At 40.2% G+C, this 22522-nt stretch overlaps 1 protein-coding gene across 1 annotated transcript in view; it reads left to right on the forward strand.

Annotated features, from left to right (window-relative positions):
• Positions 1–593: 593 nt before the first annotated feature.
• The window catches only part of ARHGAP15 (Rho GTPase activating protein 15), a 473358-nt gene continuing 451429 nt past the window's right edge, over positions 594–22522 (forward strand). The window contains exons 1-3 of the mRNA XM_063429376.1: positions 594–665; positions 6376–6547; positions 9528–9686. Of these exons, the coding sequence (XP_063285446.1) occupies positions 6428–6547; positions 9528–9686 (279 nt within the window). The 5' untranslated portion in view covers positions 594–665; positions 6376–6427. The remainder of the gene's footprint in view (positions 666–6375; positions 6548–9527; positions 9687–22522) is intronic.

Consider the following 22522-nt stretch of genomic DNA (forward strand, 5'->3'; position numbering starts at 1 on the left):
GGAATAGCTGGCATCTTCTGGAAATGATATAGCCTTTTGGACCCTGTAATGATGCTATTAAAATAAAAATGCCAATTTGCAGTTAGCATTTCTTAAACTAGAATACTTACACAAGTTGTTTTAATCACCTGGTCTGTGCTCTGTGTAAGAGCAAACTCTGTAACACTAGGTGATAAGACGGGGCTCATTAAACACTGTGAGAGAAATACCTTAACAGAAATTGCTCATCTTTTTTATTTTCCCGTTATTTGCTGTTTCGAACTCATAAAGAAAAGCAACAGGAAGTGGCTTGCTTGAAGGGTTTATTATTTCCTTATCTTATCGTGCACAAGGCATCATATTTCAAGACAGTGTAAAGAAACTGTAAAGAATATAAATTTGTGTTCTAGAAGTCTTAGAGTTGTTCTTAAGGGGAAAAAAAATGCTTAATCTTAGAGAAAATATATTTGTGGAAGTGAAATACGCATGCAAAATCAGACAGCAGGAAGTGGTTATGTTTGCATGTTGTCCTGTTTCTGTAGTATATGTATTACTTAAAAAAAAAAAATGTTCAAGATGATTGCTTTATTTTTTACATGTGACTTACAATTTCCTTTTTAAGGTGAAAGCCCGTCACTGCTCAGTCGAAGACAGTTTGAACGGAAGAACAATTAAAGTTACCATTGGTAAGGAATAAACTCTTTTCCCTCCCAAACGTATACAATCGTGTAATATATATTTTTTTGCATTTTATTCACCTGTTTTATATTATCTTAAATAAACACATTTATGCTATTAAAAATAACTGTATTATAACATTCTAAAAACAGTTTAGCTATTCTAGTTAGCTATGCCATGTTTGCATTGCTTTTTCACTGTTAAACCAGATTTCCTTTTAAATGTTTTCTAAATACTGATAGGGTTATTCACCAAAAGTGAGATTTCGAGGTGAATTCAAAGGGAGTTTGAAATGTAAGGTTGAAATAGTCGAACTGGAAAAATTCTCTAAGTCAGCTATGTTTTCAGCTCAGCTACTCTGGCCTTGAATTTGAAAATCACTCAGAATTCTCGTTTTAGTAGTTAAACCCGGAACTCTTTCAGCTATGTATTAGAGTGGATTACGTTATTTAATTGTTTTCTTTAACTCCATCTTGTTCTATCTAGTGGTAGCTGGGCAGTAAAATATAAACCAAAAATGTAAACACCGTAAAACATATACCAAAAATGCAATGTTGAAACAAATCATCTATTATGCAGGTATAGAGATTTTGTTTCTCTCTTAGTGCCTATTTTAGCCAAGTCTGTTCTCATTTCACCAATAGTTATTGTTTAATAAAGAGATCCCTGAAAAAAATGACTTTCCAAAAATTAACTAATTTCCTCTCTTCACTCTCTGACTTCCTTCATGAATTACATACTGCTTTGGAAACCGAAGAGTTAACAGAAAGCAAAAATAAAACCCATATCCTTGCTCTAATGCATTTGTGCCTTTATTATAAAGGATACCGGGAATAATATAATTTAGTTTGTTTACAAAAATGTCTTCCATTCTCAGCTCTGATTTTAATAAAATATCATTCCATTCCATCTGTTCTATGATTATTTATGGGTTTAAACTATACTAGTTTTGATAATTACCTCTATATTGCATTTATTTACATGTCACAAAGACATACCTCAATTGTATTTTCTTTTCTTTTTTTCTTTTTTATTCTTTATTTTGTTGTGCATGAAGGTATAACAGTGCATATGTGGTACCCCGACGGCATTCCACACACGTTTAAATGACAAAAATAACATTGGGGTACATAGGCAAGTTTGCACATTTTTATATTATTATGAGAGGTCAGCTGTATGAGCTGTAGCTTAAAGGAGTATTCAACGCTTGAGACAAGATATAAGTAGGTAGAGTTATGTATCAGGATTAACAGACATTAGCAAACAGTGGGTCCCTGAGACCTGTTAAGATTTGCAACCGTGCATTATTAAGTGGTTTGAGTATTACCAAGATCAACAGATGAGGTACAAGATACTGGCAAGCATGCTGCTAGAAAGCTGACTGAATACACAGAGCTGGCAGGCTATACATGTTACTTAGTGGATGCATGCGCGCGCAAGCTTACAGGATCGAAAATTTATTATTAGTGTCATACTATTCCATGCCACTTGCATATACTTATGCATAATGCATACGCTAAACGGACTGACTCTCCCTGAGTAATTATACAGTGGTGCTGGTCTGACCTTCTGGGACAATTCTAACATAGCATTGCAGTCCTGTACATTAATAATGGCATTTCTTCATAAAAAATAAATCTTAGTGTGGTATACTGCTGGCCATTTAAGTCTATTTATAGGGCATTGCATAGGAACAATCAGCTTTAGGTCTTGGGGCATCCCAAATGCTCCCTAGGGAGGGCAGGTGGTAGATATAGCCTATGAAAATAGTGAATGGCATAGGGACATAGTCCGCAATTAACCTGTGTTAGGCGTCTGAGTCCGGGTATTCTGCTGTAGCAAACGTTCGTAGCAGTCCAGGCCCGAAATAACTGTGAGGCAGCATGATGGGCAGTTCAGCCTATGCCCAACGAAGGTAGGTCTTGTGCGCTGGGACAGGTAGCCTCGTGGCTCTTGGGGAAGGTGATTCCGCTTTGTGGGTCGGCTCCAGTCGCGCTCCATGGGGTGAGCAGCCGCTCGGCCTCCAGTTTTGCAGCGTTGGCTGTAAGGCGTCGGGTGATGCGGTAGTGAGTGTCGCAGTTTTGGTCGGGTGAGGTGCTTGTGTGCGTCGCTTGTTTGGTGGTTCCGCTCTTGTTTGCCAGTGAGTGGAAGCGTGAGCCCATAGAGCACGGCGCCCGTTCCCGCCTTGAGGATCTCAGGTACCTGCTCCGCCGTGTGGCCCCTTTGGATTCGTGAGGTAAGTGCCTATAGTGCCTGCGTCTTGCTGTGGGTCTGATCCAAGAGGTCACCGTCCATTCAGCCTGGAGGTATGTTGCCCCTCTGCTCAGTAGTGCATCCCTGAGGTTTGCACAGAGCCGGTCAAAAAACCCCAGGTGTGTTGTTGGTGGTTGTATGCAGGTTCTCTGCTTGTTAGGACCACGCTTGGCAGCCATTTTGGTTTTGGCACGGTGTCCTGGAGCCCCTGTATGCCCTGTAGCTGGCCCATCTCTTTGGTCAGATATATGTATCCAGGGGGGACCGGGATGACCCCCACCGGTCCAAAGGGGGGGGTTTGCTGGGTTGAGGTCTCTTAAGGGCCCCCGAGCCGAGGAGAGCGGCCGCCTCCCCCCGGCTCCGGTCCCAGTAGGCCGCTTGTGGATGTCAGCGCTCCCGGCTCCGACGGACCCCCGGGTGGTGTCTTTCGGTTCCGGGGGGCACCCCCGACGTGGGTGGAACACCCCCGGAGGGCTTTGGGCTGCATAGCTGTCGCTTTCGTCCCTGGTTCGGCTCACCAGGCAGGAGCTCTTGCCAGACATGTCTGCCTTGCTTGGTGGTCAGACTCCGCCCCCTGTATTTTCTTTTTTATTGCCATTCCCTTAATTATCACAATCCTCGATAAAATTAGAAAACACAGTTAAGCATTTGCTTTTGTGTTTTTTTTTCTAAACATGCAAATTCAGGTTTTAAAAAAAAGTATTCAGACCTGCCAAATATTTCTGTTGTGGTCCCCTTATTGCTAAATAGGCTCCTTGGTTTGTTACTTTAGATGATATATGATAATAATAATACATGCATGTACATAGTGGGGAATCATGATGCAGCATAATAACATAGAACTATACCACTTACCACCCAAATAATGACAGACAACATAGTATGGATGAAATAGGCCACAGCATTTATTATAACATATGATAAATACTGTATAACACATCCATAATTTTTTTAAATAGTTTTCTTTACTTGATATAAACAACGTCAACATAAATAACAATAACTTAACAAATAAGTTAACATATAGCATCATACAGTATAACCCAACCGTCCTTGCCAATATACTGACCATGAGTCTATGAACCACTTCTTCTCACCTCCCCCCTCTGCATAAATTTATTTTCCTTCCAATGCTCACCACCAACCAACCTTTTCCTCGCTCGGTGGAACCTAAGGTTAACCCTTTAGAGCTGGGAAGGTTGAGACCTGAAACTTGACAACCTCATTCCACATATCCGCCTTAATCTTAATTGGCAAGGACATACCCCCGTCTAGCTGCAACTAAATATACCAATGGGGCAGGCGGGAGGGAAGCTGTTTGCTGGCCCGAATCCCAAGTGGCACTGAGGTAAGACCACCCCCACCAAACTCACACACCACATAATCCCACCCACACAATTATACACAACCAATCCTATGCATCCATCCCCACACTCATGCATGTGCCCTTGTCCGCTTAGCTGCGCTATTTCCCCAATGCCTTATTGCATGTTTGTGGTGATTTAAAGGATGATAATTATATAACAATCAAAATAACACTACATGTGATGTATGCATACCCCACAGATAGGAAATTGCATAATATAAATGGACCACCAATTTGCAAAAAAGAGACAAAAAAACAATAGTATAAGTAAGATCTTAGTTCAAAAGGCTTAAAAAAACTATTATGAAAATGGTTTCTGACATGAATATTTTATATCAATTTGGAAATTGCTTGATTGTTGTCCAAGCTTATTTGGCAAATATTTAACTTAGTGTTTGGAAACATTTGGCATTCAGTATATATTAATACAGTGTCATTCAAGACAGTTTTTTTTTTTTTTTTTTTACCAAAATGAGAATTCAAAGTGAATTTCACAAAGAAGTTCATAACAGCCAAAATGTAAAAATACTATGCTTCTTGTTCAGCTATTCTGGACTTAAATTTGAAATTCACTCTGAATTCACTCTGAATTCTCACTTCAGTAAACAACCCAGCAAATTAAGAAATTTAACAATTAGGTCCCAAAGAGCAGCCAATAAAAACCTATTGATAACTGTAGAATGTCAACCAAGCCAATATTTAGCCAAAGTCACTCTAAAATATAGCCAACCTCATGCACGACTGTGAAGGATGTAGGCGCGCTGTTAAAATAATGAGCATGTATCCCTAAGGAACATGATAATTCATCTGTGAATTTCCTATCTATTAGTGAAGTCTTGAAGGAGATAAACATAGAGACAAACATTGGCCGTTACCACGAGTCAGGTCAATTCATCCTAAGATGGTTCACAAAACTTTTTTTGTTTTTTAATGGGTCAAATGACTGCGTTTCCACAAAATACTTCTACGTAAATTCAAACAATGTATTTAATTGCATTTGGTACTAAACAAGACAAATAAATACTGGGTTTCTTTGGTTTAAGACCAATGGTGGAAGTAAGACTAGATACAATTGAAATACACATGATAACATCTCTTTATTTAGTGTTGGTTGGTTGATATGAATAAAAGAATCCCAAGATGAAATGTTCTGCCCGTGACTCAAATTTGGACAAAACGGGTCATTTTCCTCTACTCTTGAGCCCAAACTCATGGTGCTGATGCAGTGGCGTTAGTAAAAAAAGTGGTGAGTAGAATCATTACGTCAGGCTTTTTGCTGTAAACACCATATTTTCAGAGAAAATGCAGTGTTTACACAACAGCCTAGTAATAACTCCACTGGCCACTCCACAGATAGCTGCTAGAGGTGCTTCCTGGAGCAGTGCTGCACAATGAGCAGTTCCACTCAGTGTCTCCATCCTCTGCATGCAGACACAGAACTTTACTCACAGAGATGCATTAATTCATAGCATCTCTATAAGGAGATGCTGATTTGCCAGGGCTGAGTTTGACTTGTGCTGGCTCTGCACCTGATCTGCGCCCTTGACAGTCTAAGCCAATCCTATTGGGAAGCATTGTAATTGGCTCAGACCACCACTTCTGATGATGTCATCAGACAGCAGGCAGGGCAGGGGAAGACAGGGGCAGAACTAGCAGCTGCAGATTTGAATGCAAGTAAGATTTTCTGTATTTAGTGAGGCAAGATGGGATGAAGGGGGGCAAGATGGTGGGTTTAACACTATAGAGTGAAGAATATATGTTTGTGTTCCTGACTCTATAGTGTTCCTTTAAATAAAAATTTTGGGTGTGATCCTAGAATAATACCATCATATTAATGTTCTTAATAAAAGTGTTAATATTAATAACACTATTATTTGTTCATAAATTTTCTTATTTTCACAAAATGTTATTTTTAATATGTTGCCCCACAATTATCCCTACAACCTAGACTTGAGCCCAAAGGGAAACTTGATGACACTTACACTAACAGAGAGGTAGAGACAAACATTGTTTCTTGTGGGGGGTGGTTGAAGATTTTCTCTAAAATACTCTTTTTAAAATACATTTAAAATTAATTAATCTATATGTGTTTCTTCTAGTTAAGGCTTAATTCTGGAACCTCCAAGACCACTCGGAGCCCCAGTCCAACTTATGGACTTGTGGGAAGTTTATGATGATTGTGAATCTGGAAGGAGGTTCTATGTCCACTCCATCAGCAAAGAGAGAACATGGAAACCACCACGGTCCGTTCCTCCAAAGAAGGATGATAAGGTAGGCAATCAAAGATAATGAGTTATTTAGCCTGTAAACTCTCATATGAGAATGTTGCATGCTTTGCTGATAGTGCTGTCAAAAGTAGCATGGGTTTAGAAGAAGATATGACAGATACAAAGCACTTTGGAGATTTGAGTCAGAATTGAAATCTCCAGAGTCTTGTCAGCTGTGACAGAATGAAAAAGCATTTTCTATGTGGAATCTGAAGTATCAATTCATTATTTCTTCAGGCCACTGCTAAGATTTGATGTAATCATGACATAAAAGAAATACAGAAGTCATTTGTAATGGCAGAGAAGGCTTAAAGTGACACCCCAGGCTGGTGTTGGCCATAATTATTTAAAGTATTATAGACATTGACAATAAAATGCACTAATTAATAAACTAGTTAAAAATAGTCATCTTTGTATACCAGGCATTTGCTACAAATGCTTGGATCTATGAATACCAGGAAAGCTGTCATCTAATCGTGAATCGTCTATTATGTTCAATGGTGGAGCTGAGTATGTCCCATAAATATTGAGTTCAGCAATGACAACACTTTGTTTCATGCAGGCTTCTATGGTAGATGTATGGCTTTTCTAGCGGTAGCGATAGTCTTCCATGTCTTTCTTCATAATGTGGATGGCAGTATGACTTTAAAATGAGCAGGTGTTCCCGGATCACCCAACTAAGCAGACAAACTAATCACATGGTACACTCTGTTATCGTACACCTGTCAAGTGGAATTTAAATCAGATAATTCCATTACTTTCTTCCCTGTTCCCACATTGTGGGCTGTGGAGTGAGTGTGCAAGATGAGAGAAGTATCATTTATTGGCCAATTTATACATGCCCTTTTCCCTACTATATTAGATTAAGCAGGGCAATAATTGATATGTAGACAGACAGACATATGATAGATAGATAGATAGATAGATAGACAGACAGACAGGTAGATAGATAGATAGATAGATAGATAGCCTTTTTCTTTAGAGCTAATCAAGATTCTTAATATCCTGAACATACTTTCACACGTGTAAATCCAATTCACTGACAATAGTTGAAAGAAAAATAAATTAATTTACTTTACTAAGATCATGTCACAAAAACTAATCAATCTTCAGCATAAAGGGGAACAAATAATGATGCTTAAATAGGTGCAGATAGTGTGTCCATTTCCCATGCCGCCTAACATCAACTTCAGACAGCTGACAAAAACATGGATGCCATTCAGAGGGAACAACCTTTTTAGTTCATTGAATCAACCAAACTTAGAGATGCTAATGAATGTCCTGTTGTCCAACTGCCAATCACAGCTGCAACATTGGCATTTCTACCAAATTATCACCTGCTGTGGCAGGCTCAAATATGGACTTTTGTGTTCCAATTATGTTATAAAAACATTGTTTTCTGTTTTTTTTTTTAACTCTATCAACATTGCAAATAGGCCTAGCCCTTCAAACAATGATGAATAGCATGTAAAAGTATGTAAAAGTAACAACAGTTCCTAATTTCTATTGTGGCATTCATTACGGTTCCATGCATAAATTATAAGATATTATTATATGATATATATTTTTTCTGATATTTTTTTTTAAGAACTTGTAACTGGACCTGTCTTGCTATAGAAACAAGCACCAACATTATACCTCACTAACTAAATCATAACACCACCTATACTTGTACCTACAATATAATTTAACTGAAGGAAATTCCTAATGTAATATTTGCAAATACATATTTTACTAGTCTCTTTTAGGGAATAAAGCAACTTTGATCTACTATTACAAAAGTATTTAAGGTATATTTTCATTTCACAATAGATGGACTAGATATGGACTGAGCTTGTGGTGGGTACTTGAAGGCAATATGTCATATGCACTGTATACAAAGATTCACCTAAGTGACACATCTACTAGATTGTTGAGTTTGGTAGGAGCAAGGGAGATTCAAAATGCTCTCACTTCCGCTGGTATTGCCATCATTTTATGTTAACTCCTGACTTACCATGAATCATGCTAATTTAGAGTACTTCTAGAAGTACAAACTGGAAGTCTCTAGAGCAGTGTTACCCAACCCAGTTCTCATGGACCACCAACAGTAAAGGATTTATGTGTGTCACTGTTTTATTCTAATGGAGGTACCTAACAAAGAGGTACCCAAGGCCAGAAATACGACTCTTGGCAATTGGCAAAATAGTCTCTCCTTTACAGCCAACAGTACAAACTTATTAAAGGAATACTCTGCCCACCATAACAACTTAATCACAATTAAGTTCTTATGATGTCATGATGTCCATGAGTTATTTCTTACTTAAGGGATCATCAAGGAAAACAATTCCACCTTGATTCCAAACTTGCAACCTTGGATATCTTGTTAACACCTACAATAAAGGGACACTCTATTCCCACATGCACAAATATATATGTTTATTAGATACACCCCAAATGAAAACATCCATGCATTTAATTTTGCATTTTATTTGATGGGGGCAGTGGTATATCTGAAAATGAATTGCAGTTCTCTTGTCTGCTGCCTTTGCAAGCCCTCGCATTCTAACCCGACCCAAACTCCGTGTGGCTGTCCAATCACATACTTTCTAACACAGCTCAATGTGCAGTTTTTGCAAGGCAAGTGCTCTGAGCAAATGCCTACCTCTCCAAGTAATAACTCCACAACCAGGAAGTAATAAGACCAGTTGTCTGATTGACAGCCAGAGAAGGTGTAACAAGGATGGTTTAGAAAAGTGCAAATCTCTATTGAAATCTGCACTTTTTGTAAAATTAGAAATAGAGGACACATTCTTCCCATTTAAAGCATATCAGCAAGGTAAAGTGCTTTTTAAAAAAAAAAAAAAAAAAAAAAATCTACCAGACCTTTTTAAAAATATCTACATGGTAAACCTGAACACAATCTCAGGATTCTATTCGATATTTTATTTTTTGATATATATACATACATACTTAACAATTGTTTATCTTTGTGCTTATTATAGCTTATTTCACAGTTGGAAACATCTTTTGAAAAGCTGATTTCAACACCAAAAAGCACAGGGGCTGTACAAATGAGGATCAAAAGTGCTAACTTGCAAAGTGATAGACTTAGCCAAAGTAAATCGATGGTCCTAGAAAGCTCTGGAGAAGTCCCAAAACCAGTAAGTAGCTGCTACTCAATATTTTGTATCAGTAACCTGTATGACACGACTCTACTTGAGTATATGTGAAATATTTATTTGCTATGCACAGGAAACTTAGGTGGTTTAAATGTTGTCCATTTGCTCATAGACTATTCTTGATACTGATACTATCTAGAAATGAGAGACAATTTGTGGCTTGTTGTTATTAATGTTTAAAGATTTTTGCCTTAATGAAAACCTTTAATGACAATACAAAGTTCTTAATGAGATTTGGTCAAGCATAAAATAGCCAGAGGCCATATTTATCCCACCAATAATGTGTCTGTAGTGTGCGCTATCCAAATGATGAGTAAACGAATGGATTGGCAGAGGTTGTTCCGATTACAAAACCTTATTCATATCTTGTTACGTACTTTGCTTTCAGGATGGATTACAGATAATGTTTGGTGTTTACATGTCAGGAGTGGGGTTTACCTTTTTGTTACAATATCATGTAATACGAGTACATGCTGATAAAAACTGGAACTTTGTCATGTTGCTGAGGTCCTTTCATATATAACATTTTAAACAACTCTGCATAACTTCTGAAAGCGGAGAGCGATTTAATTTATTTCACCGGTACCTTATCTTGCTGTTGTATGTAAATTTGCAGTCCTAATGCCTTAACGTAAATTGAAGATGCTATTTAGATTTTTTTTATTTATTTTTTGCTAATTATACATCATCTCTGTTGTTGTACTTTTAAATTCACACAAACATGCAGTGCAAAAATAACCAGTTTATTTTAATTTTATTATTTAAAAAAATAAAAGTAAAATAAAAATAAATTAACAGTATATTTATCCAACTAATTATCCAGCAAATGCATTGCAACATTAACAGCAAATAAGAGAAGCGTTTGCCCTTTCTCAGAGTATTTATTGTGAAGAAACCACAACTTTTGTTTCATTACCTTTGATTTTCCTTGTTCGGTAGATAAAGCTCCCAAACACTGACCCCCCCCCCCCTCTCCCCCCCGGCTCATTAACTACAAAGCAGACCACAAATCAAGTGCTCTCTCTGTGTGTTCGTATAGCCAAACGCCACGTGGAGGAGAAAACGGCGGCCATCTTGTTTGCATGAAAGGAAGCAGCGGGACTTGATTGTCGATTTTTCTGAACTAAAATCGGACACTCGACTTCCCGAACTCCGGTGAACTTCGTGAACGCCTGCTTCCTTTCACCGACCAGCCAGGAGAGCGCTATTCGGTAGGTTTGTTCCCACGAACTAGGGGAACAAACGCTACCTATGAGCCAGGGGAACTGTTCGTGGATTTGTCCAGTTTTTAGACTTTTTAAAATAGACTGACCACACAGCCTAATTTCATGGTATTATTTCTGGGCAGGAGCCTCGTGTGCAGTCGGTCAAATTAAGACTTCCATGGAACTCCTGAACCCACCGTGTGCAGCACTGCATGGAGACACTGTACTTTCCCTATAGAGATGCATTGACTCAATGCATCTCTATGAGGAGATGCTGATTGGCCAGCAGAGTGTTTGACCTTGTCCCCAGCCCGCCTTCTTGGCAATCTCAGCCAATTCAATGCTTTCCTATGGGAAATCATTGTGGTTGGCTTATATTATCAATTCTGCTTATGTCAGCCAAAGATGTGGATCAGGGGCATACACAAACACCAGTGCTGGAAAAAAGGTGAGTTTTCATCCTATTTAGGGGACGGCAAAGAGGAGGGGCAGGGGGTTAAATTGTGTTTTAGCACTAGAGGTTCAGGATTCACGTTTGTGTTCCTGACCTTACAGTGTTCCTTTAAGCTTTTGCCCTTTCTTAGAGTTCTCACAATATCAGTTTTTGTTGCAATACGTTTATAAATGAACCTTGTTATAACCCCCAGGCTGTTAATTAGGTAAATGGTCCTTTTACTTCATGGTTGTTTAGTTCAGTGGAGCTAAACTCAAGAGGCAAGTAATTGCTCAGAGTAACTGCCTTACAAAGACTTTTCATTGAGTTGCATTGTGATTGAACAGCCATGGAAAGTCTGGGCTGTAGCCAATGGAACAGAGCAGATAGGGGAAGGGGCCTTGACAGGGCCAGGAAGTAGGCCAAGACGTATTTATGTATGGATTGAGTTTTGAAATGTCATTACTATTTTGAAAATGACCCTAATTTGTAAAATGTTATGATAATAATTAAATAAAGCTGTGGACTATATATAATTCCAACAGAGAAGCCGGTGTCCGTGTCTTATTAAGGGGAGTTTGGAGTTGGGTATTGCAGATGCTGAATACCGACTGTACGCATGTCATGAGTTACAAGGGGAGGACTTGCAACGGCTTCTGACAAGAAATCTGCTGTGTTTGTAAGTAGGTATACCCCTAATGAAAAATGGTAATCAAATGCATGCATGTTTTCATTTGGGGTATATCTACATTTTGTATTTTTCCATTTAACACAGTTTATCAATTAGTGATCAGTATCATCCTGAAATGAGTGGGGGACAAATTACATGCTAAAAGGGCAAAGTTGGATAACTTAGTTACAGGCATAAATTGAGCTTCTTGCCCTGAATTTTGTATTTTAGATACATTTTATTGGTACATTTGTCTTTCAGGTTGAATAATTGTGTTTATGTCTTGTTAGCTTGTTTCATTCACAGAAGCACATTATAGATTATAGCACTTGCTGAATTAATGTACGTCAAGTAACGATGCAGAATGCACATCTCATCATATCTCAGAAGGATATTTAATTATGTTACTGGCCTTTTACAGTAAAAATATAGTTCTATAGCAGTGTGTAAAAAGTTTCAACATTTGTTTGAAATTGAAAACAAATACAAAAATAAAATAATAAAAATAAATGTACAAGAAAATAATGAAATAACGAAAAGGAGGTGTATAGTAAAAGATGTCCACAATACCTAATACACACTGTCATGGTTAAATGTGTGAGATTTATATAAATCATACTGACGGCAATACTGAACGAGAGAGAAACACACCTTTGAAAAAGTTAAAAAGTTAAGTATATTTAATGAAGCCTAACATATTTTATTGCCTGTGTTTAACAAAAGGCACTATGCTGCTGTTGTTTTTTGACAAGCATGAAAACATCACAGCGTGAGACTGCAAAAGGAATTATGTAGAAAAATTACAAGTGATCCATCTCGCAATGAATTATCCACCTCAATAGCCTGCAGAACTCAGCTACCAATTAACACCTACTTTATTACATGTTGGGATATACTTAATAACTTTCATGTGTTTATGCACTATTACCTTGACTGATGCCTCTTGTACAATTAGGCATAATTGGCATATCAATATGCAAAAGTTAAAAGGATTAACCCTCTTAAAACTAATGAGCATTTCTGTATCCAGCTGTTAAATGAGACAAAATTAGCATTTTTCACTTTTGGGTAGGATTTTATCATGCAGTATCTCATTGTTGATATTACCTTGTTATATAAGTTCGGTTTTGGCAAAATAAGCAGGACAATTACCAGCAAATGAGATTTAAGAAATAAAAAAGTTCCTTACAATGTAAGAAACTGGACTGAGACTATCAAAGTTACCGCAAGACCTGCCATATTGTAAGACGCATTACATCGATGGAACCTTGCCAGTTACAGCAAAGCTAATAGCCGCATGTTTTGTTATTAAGAAAACTTGATATGTCATTGCTACAATGGATGGCAGATGTAATGTGTTTGCCGTTTAATGATTTTTGGCAAGTGCAGAAAGTATTTTTCCATACAAATAGTCTTAGGTGAACTGCAACAACAAACATTAATATGGAACCCCTGCTGCTGTATAGTAGAGATAAAAGATTGATGGGCGGCTTGGTCTAGATTTAAGAGCACCCCCTGGTGTTGGCAGAGCTGTCACAACCATTACAAAGAATGGGACTGAAACATTTTATGGGTTTTCGACAGAATGGCAAAGACCTTATATTAATTCAAAATGAGTAATAGGAGATCTATTGTTATTATTTAAATTGAACCAAATATTTTTTAAAGCGTTGTGTAATAACTATTAAATTACTGTAACATTGGTTTTCTGATGATAACGGCCCATTGAAATGGAATATATTCCAAGGACACAATAATTACGAACTGTCAGTAACTGGGATTATTTTAGACTTAAAACTGTTGAGAATAAAAGGAGAAAGCAAGAGATGTTTATTTCTTAAGAATCGGAAGTAAATCAGTTTTCTGTACTTAATTTGAAAGACAGTGTTTTGTTGTGTTTCTGCTGTATCTCTGAAACAAGTCGTTTTCATAAAATGACTATTTGAATATATTTTATATCAAATAGATTTAGCAAACAATGAGTTCTGGTTAGTTGTCAAACAAGGTGCAAAAATAGACACAAAATTACCAAAATTGGGAATGAAGGTCAGCTCGGTTAAACTCAAGATTTTGTTTGTAGCATTTTGGCTCTGTGTGTGTATGTTGTTAGCGTTTAGACACATAAAGCTGATTATTTTAAAACTCAGAAGGTTTTTCCAAATGCATGTGTTATTGAACAGGGCGACTCAAATGACATTTTTGTTTACAATAAAACACCACAAAATAACTCTTTTATACAGAAATACGCTCAACTATCCCTATAGAGCAGAGAACTGCATAGTGATAAAAGTGTACTGAACAGCTCTATATGTAATGTACACCTGCAATATCTTGGACCTACGTTTGTTAAACTATGATAATTGGGTAGCTACCTGCTGAGGGGGTGGAGCTTATTGAAATTTATAGGCATTTATACTGTTTGTTCGTTACAGGAACACTTTATTGTTAGTAGACATGTATTTCTAACATTAAAATGCTCCTCTGCCCCGCTGTCCCCACCCCCTGTTTCCATCCTTTCCAAAAAAGGGCTAAACAACCATTTCAATCACTTACCTGATCCCAGCGCCAATGTCCCTCAGAGCTGGGTGACACACCTTCTCTACTGACGTTAGCTGATGAGGGAACCTAATGCGCATGCATGAATCAATGCTTGCCTATGGGGTCTAGCTTGATGCAGATTGTCCTCATGCAAAGCCTGCATTGGCCAGCCTGCATGATTGGCAGAGAGCCTAAAACGCATTCACGCCAGACTGACCTTTGAATTCTTTGGGCAGACATGCCACTTTCTCAAAAGTCAGCTGCAAGTAATGGAGCGGAACCAAATATGCAGTTGAGGCAGGGCCAAATATGCGGCAGGGCTGAGCTACATGGGCAGCGGGGGCAGAGCTAAAGGCAGCCTGAACACTCTTCCCAGCTCCAGCTACACACTAAGGGGAAGCAGGATGGGACGGCATTGCCTCCACTCCTCCTTCTCCAGTGCTCATAATGAAAGGCGGTAATTGTGTGTATGTAACTGTGGGCAACTGCCTGTGCGTGTGAGAGACTGTCTGTCTGTAACTGTGTCTCAGACTGTCTATCTGTAACTATGTATCAGATGGTCTGTCTGTAACTATGTGTGTGACTGTCTGCTAGTAACTGTGTGTGCCTGACTGTCTGTGGCTGTGTGTGACTGTCTGCTACTGTGTGTCTGACTGTCTGTCTCTAACTGTATGTGAGACTGTCTGTCTGTTACTGTGTGTTTTAATGGTTATAACTGTGTGTGAGACTGTATGTCTGTTACTGTCTGTGTGTGTGTGTGTGTGTGTGTGACTGTCTGTCTGTAACTGTGTCTCAGACTGTCTATCTGTAACTATGTATCAGACAGTCTGTCTGTAACTATGTGTGTGACTGTCTGCTAGTAACTGTGTGTGCCTGACTGTCTGTAACTGTGTGTGACTGTCTGCTACTGTGTGTCTGACTGTCTGTCTCTAACTGTATGTGAGACTGTCTGTCTGTTACTGTGTGTTTTAATGGTTATAACTGTGTGTGAGACTGTATGTCTGTTACTGTCTGTGTGTGTGTGTGACTGTCTGTCTGTAACTGTGTGTGTGGCTTTCTGTCTGTAACTATATGTGTGTGTGTGTGTGGCTGTCTGCCTGTGACTGTGTGGGTGTCTGTCTGCCTGTATCTGTGTGTACCTGTGTTTGTGTGACTATCTTCCTGTAACTCTGTGTGTGTGACTGTCTGCCTGAAACTGTGTGTGTTACTGTGCCTGTGTGTGACTGTCTGCCTGTAGTTGTATGTATGTGACTGCCTGCAACTGTGTGTTTGACTGTCTGCCTGTAACGTTGTGTGTGTGAATCAGTGTATTTGTGTCTGTAACCCTGTTTGAGTGAGTGTCTGCCTGTGTGCGTGTGACTATGCTTCTGTAACTGTGTGTGCGTGACTGTCTGCTTGTAACTGTGTGCGTGACTGTCTGTTTGTAACTCTGTGTGTGTAAAAGCCTATAACTATATGTGTGTTTGACTGTCTACCTGTAAATGTGTAACATTGGGTGTGTGACTATCTGTGTGTATGTGCCTGCGACTGTGTGTGTGTGTGACTGTCTGCCTGTAATTGTGTGTGTGTGTGTGTGTTTAAAAGCCTATAACTGTGTGTGTGTGTGTGTGTGTGTGTGTGTGGATGTGACTATCTGTCTTGCTCTGTGTGTGTGTGGCTGTGTATAGGATTGTTGCCTGTGACTGTGTGTGTGTAGCTGGCTATGACTGTGTTAGTTTGATTGTCTACCTGTAACTGTGTGTTTGACTACCTGTAATTCTGACTGTGTGTGTGACTGCCTGCTTGTAACTGTGTATGGCTGCTTGTAAATGTGTGTGTGTGTGACTGTCTGCCTGTAGTTGTATGTATGCGGCTGCCTGCAACTGTGTGAGTGAGTGTCTGCCTGTAAATGTGTGTGTGACTGTGTGCGTGTGACTATGTGTCTGTAACTGTTTGTGACTGTTTGCTTGTAATTGTGCGCATGACTGTCTGTCTGTCTGTAACTGTGTGTTTGTAAAAGCCTATAACGATGTGTGTGTGTGTGACTGCCTGAATTTGTGTGTATATAACTGCCTGCAACTGTGTGTTTGATTGTCTGCCTGTAACATTGGGTGTGTGAGTATCTGTGTGTGTATGTTCCTTCAACTCTGTATGTGTGTGACTGTCTGCCTGTAAATGTGTGTGTGGCTGTGTGTGTGTGTGACTATCTGTCTGTAACTGTGTGTGACTGTCTGCTTCTATCTGTGTGTACATGCTTGTCTTCCTGTCTGCCTGTAACTGTGTGTGGTGTGTGGATGTGGCTGTCTGGCTGTCTCTCTGTGTGTGTGGCTGTGTATAGGATTGTCTGCCTGTGACTGTGTGTGACTGGCTATGACTGTGTTAGTGTGACTGTCTTCCTGTAACTGTGTGTTTGACTACCTGTAACTGTGACTGTGTGTGTGACTGTCTGCTTGTAACTGTGTATGGCTGCTTGTAGATGTGTGTGTGTGTGATTGTCTGCCTGTAAGTGTGTGGATGTATGACTGCCTAACTATGACAGTGTGTGTAACAGTCTGCTTGTAACTGTGTGTGATTGTCTGGCTGTAACTGTGTGTGTAACTGTATGCAAGTGACTATGTGCCTAGGACTGAGCATGTGTATAACTAATAATACTATCCTTACGTTTTGTGTCACTTTAACCCACTTCCTCTAGCATGTAAGCTCATTGAGCAGGCCCCTTAATCCACTCTGTCCCTGTGCATCCAACTTGTCTGGTTACAATTACATGTTTGTTAGTCCACCTATTGTACAGTGCTACAGAATTTGCTGGCGCTATATAATAATATTAATAACTGTGTACATCTCACTGTGTATCTGACTTTGGGACTGTGTGCATGTTACACTGCAAAAATGCACACCCGCATTCACACTTTGGCCTACATGCATTTAAAAAAAAAAATCTGAATTAAATACCCATCACAAATATCACACACTGTCAATACACACATATGTCACACACAGTCAATACACCTGTAACAAATATCACACACAGTCATTACACCTGTAACAAATATTACACACAGAGGCACAGACCAGGTTTCCAGCACACTCAACCATCAGAAATCAGCATGCCACCATCCCTGCAAGGTAGCAACAGGGAAGGGGGAATCAATATTTGTTTTGTTTTGAATAATTGTTAATTTAATAAAGCCCTTATACAAACACTACAGCACTAGACACACACAGTATACATGGATACGCCAGTGGGACCACGGCACATGAAGCCCTAAGGCCAGCCCTGAGCATAATACAGACCTTACTTTCAATTTACTAATAGTTGCAGCAGGGGCTTTTCCAGTAACACAATGTGAGTGCAAGTTCCTTTTTGGGAGTATCAAAATGTGTATTCCATTTAGCACAGTGCCATCATTAAAAAAACAATATGTAATCTTGGATGAAGTAACAGGAGACTGAACAGTAACAGTATAGAATGAGCGTGTCACAAGGTACCACCATAAAGTACATACATACATCCAGGCACTAATGCTAACATTGATATAGAATGTATCCTCTGTGACACTCCGCAGAACCATAACCACTACAGCTTAAATATCCTATGTTCATGAATCATCAGAATCTATGTTACTGAGTATTGCTGCCTTTATGTTGACTGTACAAATTCAGGTTCTCCAATCCTGTGTATATTCCTGCAGGTCATGAGGTCTCTCAACCTTATACACATGCATTCATGTATTAGTCTGGATGAGATTGATGGGAGTGACAATCTGTCAGAACACACATATCTGGGGATAGAGATAGAAATAATGATATCAACTGCAAATCATTTCTGCTGCTGGTAGTGTGCCGACCATCACTCTCATCCTTAGATATGTATGTCCCATGCTGCATTAGGAAAGCAGAAACTATTGTGTGTCAGTGTTTGTGTGTATCAGTGTGTGTATTTGTGTATCTGTAGAGAGACAGACAGACAGACAGCTAGACAGATAGATAGAGAGACAGACAGAGCGATAGATAGATAGATATTTCTTACAAGATATTCCTAATGTAGGTGATTATAATGAGAGTGAACTATATATCATACACAGGACCGGTGCAAGAATTTTTGCCGCCCTAGGCAAAAGAAAGATTTGCCGCCCCCCTCCCCTCCTCCCAGTCACCCCCCAGTGACATCGCAATGCCCCGCCGATATGATCTGCCATATGAACTAATGCCAGTGCTGCACACAGTGTGTGTTTACATTTAAAAGCCTGCAGGAACAAACTATAGACACCAGAACCACTTTATTAAGCTGCAGTGGTTCTGGGGAATATAGTGTCCCTTTAACCCATTAAGGACACATGACATGTGTGACATGTCATGATTCCCTTTTATTCCAGATGTTTGGTCCTTAAGAGGTTAATGTGAGGTAAATAAGAGATTAGTGTCACTAATAATATACTAGATTGCCTACTTACAATGAGGATGGTGATGGGCTCTGGCTGCAATCTGGCTCCACTGGTCTGGTGTAGAACAGGATCTCTGGAGGCTGTTTGTAACTGTGGTCACAAAATTCAATGTTCTGGAAGAACGGGAAGCAGCTCCATTTTTTGGGGCCCCTTACACAGCTCAATGTCTGGGCCCCAGGGCCTGACGGTGAGTATGCCCATAAGGCCCACCCATAAGTCCACCTACATGTTCCACCCATGAGTTCGCTCACAGGGAGTGGAGTGTGTAGGGGATGTGTTATGTGTTACTGTAGAGGATCTAATGTGTGTGCTTATGGAATGTAGTGTATAGGGATACCAGTTTGTGTAGGTGATGCAGTGTGTTTGTTTTTAGTGGAAGCAGTGTGTTTTTGTGTAAGGGATAGAAAGCAGTTTGTGTTTGTGTACAAGAGATGTATTGTGTGTTTCTTGTTGTGCGTAAGAGATGTATTGTGTGAATCTGTGTTTGTATGCATAAGGGATGCAAAGTGTGTTTCTGTGTATGTAAGGGATGTGTTGAGTGTGTGTAAGAGATGCATTGTGTTTCTGTGTGTGTGTAAGAGAAGCAGTGTGTGGTTTGCATGTGTGTGTAAGGGATGCATTGTGTGTTTCTGTGTATATGTGCAAAGTATGCATTGTCTTTATGTGTAAGGGTTGCAGTGTGTGTGTGTAATGGATGAATTGTGTGTTTCTCTGTGTGTAAGGGAAGCATGTTGTGTTTCTGTGTGGATGCATTGTGTGTGTGTGTGCGCGTAGTGTGAAAGAGCTCCCTGTCCTGTCCCCTGTCCTATAGAGCTCTCTCTTCCATCCCTTAGAGATCTCCCCTGCCCCTTAGTGGTCTCTCCTCTCCCACCCACCTCCCTTAATGGTCTCCTTTTCTCCCCGACTTTCCATTAGTGGTCTCTCGTCTCCCCCTTAGTGGTCTCTGCTCTCCTCTGTCCCTCCCTTTCCATTAGTGGTCTCTCCTCTCCCCCCCTCCCTTAGCGGTCTCTCCTCACCCCCCTCCCCTAGTGGTCTCTCCACCACCCCCTCCCTCCTTTAGTGGTCTCTCCCTCCACCACCTTCTCCTCAGCCCCCCCCCCGTGTTCTCAACTCTCCCCTGTTCTCCTCTTCTTCTCCCCCGTGTTCTCCTCTTCTTCGCCCCCATCCCTGTAATCTCTTCTTTTCCCCCCTTTAATCTTCTCTTCTTCTCCCCCTCCCTGTTATCTTCTCCCCTCCCCCCCTGTAATTTTCTCTTCTTCTCCCCCCTTCCCTCCTGGTAATCTTCTCTTCTTCTCCCACCGCCTGTAATCTTCTCCACTCCCCCCTCCCTCCCTCCCTGTAATCTTCTCTTCTTCTCCCCCTCCCTCTAATCTTCTCCACTCCCCCTCCCTCCCTGTAATCTTCTTCCCCCCTGTAATCTTCTCCCCCCCTCCCTCCCTGTAATCTTCTCTCCCCCCCTCCCTCCCTGTAATCTTCTTCCCCCTCCTTCCAATCTTCACTTCCCCCTCCCCTCCAATCTTCTCTCCCCCCTCCCTCCAATCTTCTCTATCGCCTCCCTCCAATCTTCACTCCCCCCTCCCCTCCAATCTTTTCTCCCCCCTTCCCTCCAATTTTCTCTCCCCCCTCCCTCCAATCTCCACTCCCCCCTCTCCTCCAATGTTCTCTCCCCCCCCTCCCCTCCAATCTTCTCTCCCCCCTCCATCCAATCTTCACTCCCCCCTCCCCTCCAATCTTCACTTCCCCCCTCCTCTTCAATCTTCTCTCCCCTCAATCTTCACTCCCCCCTCCCCTCCAATCTTCTACTCACCTCCCCTTCCCTGTAGTGTGGCCGAGCTCCTTTACGGTCCGCGGTCCCGGCCGGACTGACAGGAAGTGCACACTCAGTGTGCACTTCCTGTTAGTCCGGCCGGTTCGCAGACCGCAGAGGAGCTCGGCCACGCTACAGGGAAGGGGAGGTGAGGCAGTGCGGCAGCCATCTGAGCGCTCTCTATAGAGCGCTTAGTCGGCTGCAGCATTTAAAGGGACAGCGATAGAGGCGCAGGGCGCCCCCTCCTATATGGCACCCTAGGCGGCTGCCTAGTTCACCTTATAGGAAGCGCCGGCCCTGATCATACATTCATCAAGTCTAATACTCACTATACTTGGGTTTCTATTTAAAGACCTCTGGGAACTAATGGATAGGCCAGTCTTCTTAATTCTACAGTTGGCATCTACTCAATACAAAACTCTATAATGCCAAGATAGCATTACAGTTTCTTGACAATATTATAAATGATAATCCAAGAACATTTTATTTGATACTGTTTAAAAGAATGTGCCAATACAGTTTTGCGTCTAGTGAGTGCTGTTCCGGTTGGAATGTTTTTTTTGTTTTGTATTTTTGTTTCAGAAATCTTTTTTTTTTTTGCCCGCTTTATGATGAATTGTAAAAAAAAGCATAATAGTAATTTTATGCTAAACAAAAGCATAATTAAGCACTTAATATGAAAATCTAGTTACACCACGCAATTAGAAAAGTAACGCTATCTGCCCACGTAAAGGAGATAAATGGGAAAATACTAGCATAGCTGATGTTATCTCAAATCATTTCTCGTCAAATTTATTTTTAATATTCCGTGTTAAACGTTTTGTTTCCCTTGTCTGCAATAAAAAATATTAAATACATTTCTTAATCTGCTCTTTATTGGGTATGGCTTTATGGCTCACGACTATGTGTCCTTTATAAACAGGACATAGAAAAATGATATGACTGTTCTAGAATATTAAACGCAGCAAGTGATCGAGTTACTTTCTAAGTACCCAGTAGATGACAGTTTTGCTATCAACAGAAGGATTTAAGATGTGTAGGAAACATATCTTATGTACGTATATGATATTTGTAATGTAGCAAAAATGCATTTGGAAGAATATCAGTAACTGCAAGTTTGAAACTGTAAATTAAAGACTTTATTTTTAGAATTCAGAAAATTCATGTTTTACATCCATGGCATGAAACATGTCTGTTTAACATGCCAGTGGTTTACTAATTTACCCTCTAAGCTTTAACTTTTCAGCCTACGTTATGTTATCAGAAATGTTTACAAATGTATGGATTTTAAGAAAAAAAAATTGAAATATGGTGCATCTGTTCATTTGTCAATCAAATCCCGGCATAGGGATCTATGATGAGGACACAACCCTCTGTGTCAACAATTTAGACACAAGGGAGAAAAGGAGAACCCTCTTACAGACGGTTCTCCTGCTCTTAGTCACAGGAGCTAAAATTCTTGAACTGTAGTTGCTGTGATATTTTCCTGGCAAGTGCATCTCAGGCTTTGCTAGAGTAATGTAGGAACAGAGTCACATATGTAATTTAAAGGACCACTATAGTGCCAGGAAAACAAACTTGTTTTCCTGGCACTATAGGGTCTTTAGGTCCCCTCCACCCTCAATGTCCCACTCCCACCGGGCTGAAGGGGGAGTAAGGGGTTAATTACTTACCTTTCTCCAGCGCCGGGCTCCCTCGGCACTGGGGAAATCTCATCCCTTTTCCGACTTCAGCTTTGAAT

Source organism: Pelobates fuscus, chromosome 8 (genome assembly GCF_036172605.1).
Source record: "Pelobates fuscus isolate aPelFus1 chromosome 8, aPelFus1.pri, whole genome shotgun sequence".
Classification (NCBI taxonomy): Eukaryota; Metazoa; Chordata; class Amphibia; order Anura; family Pelobatidae; genus Pelobates; species Pelobates fuscus.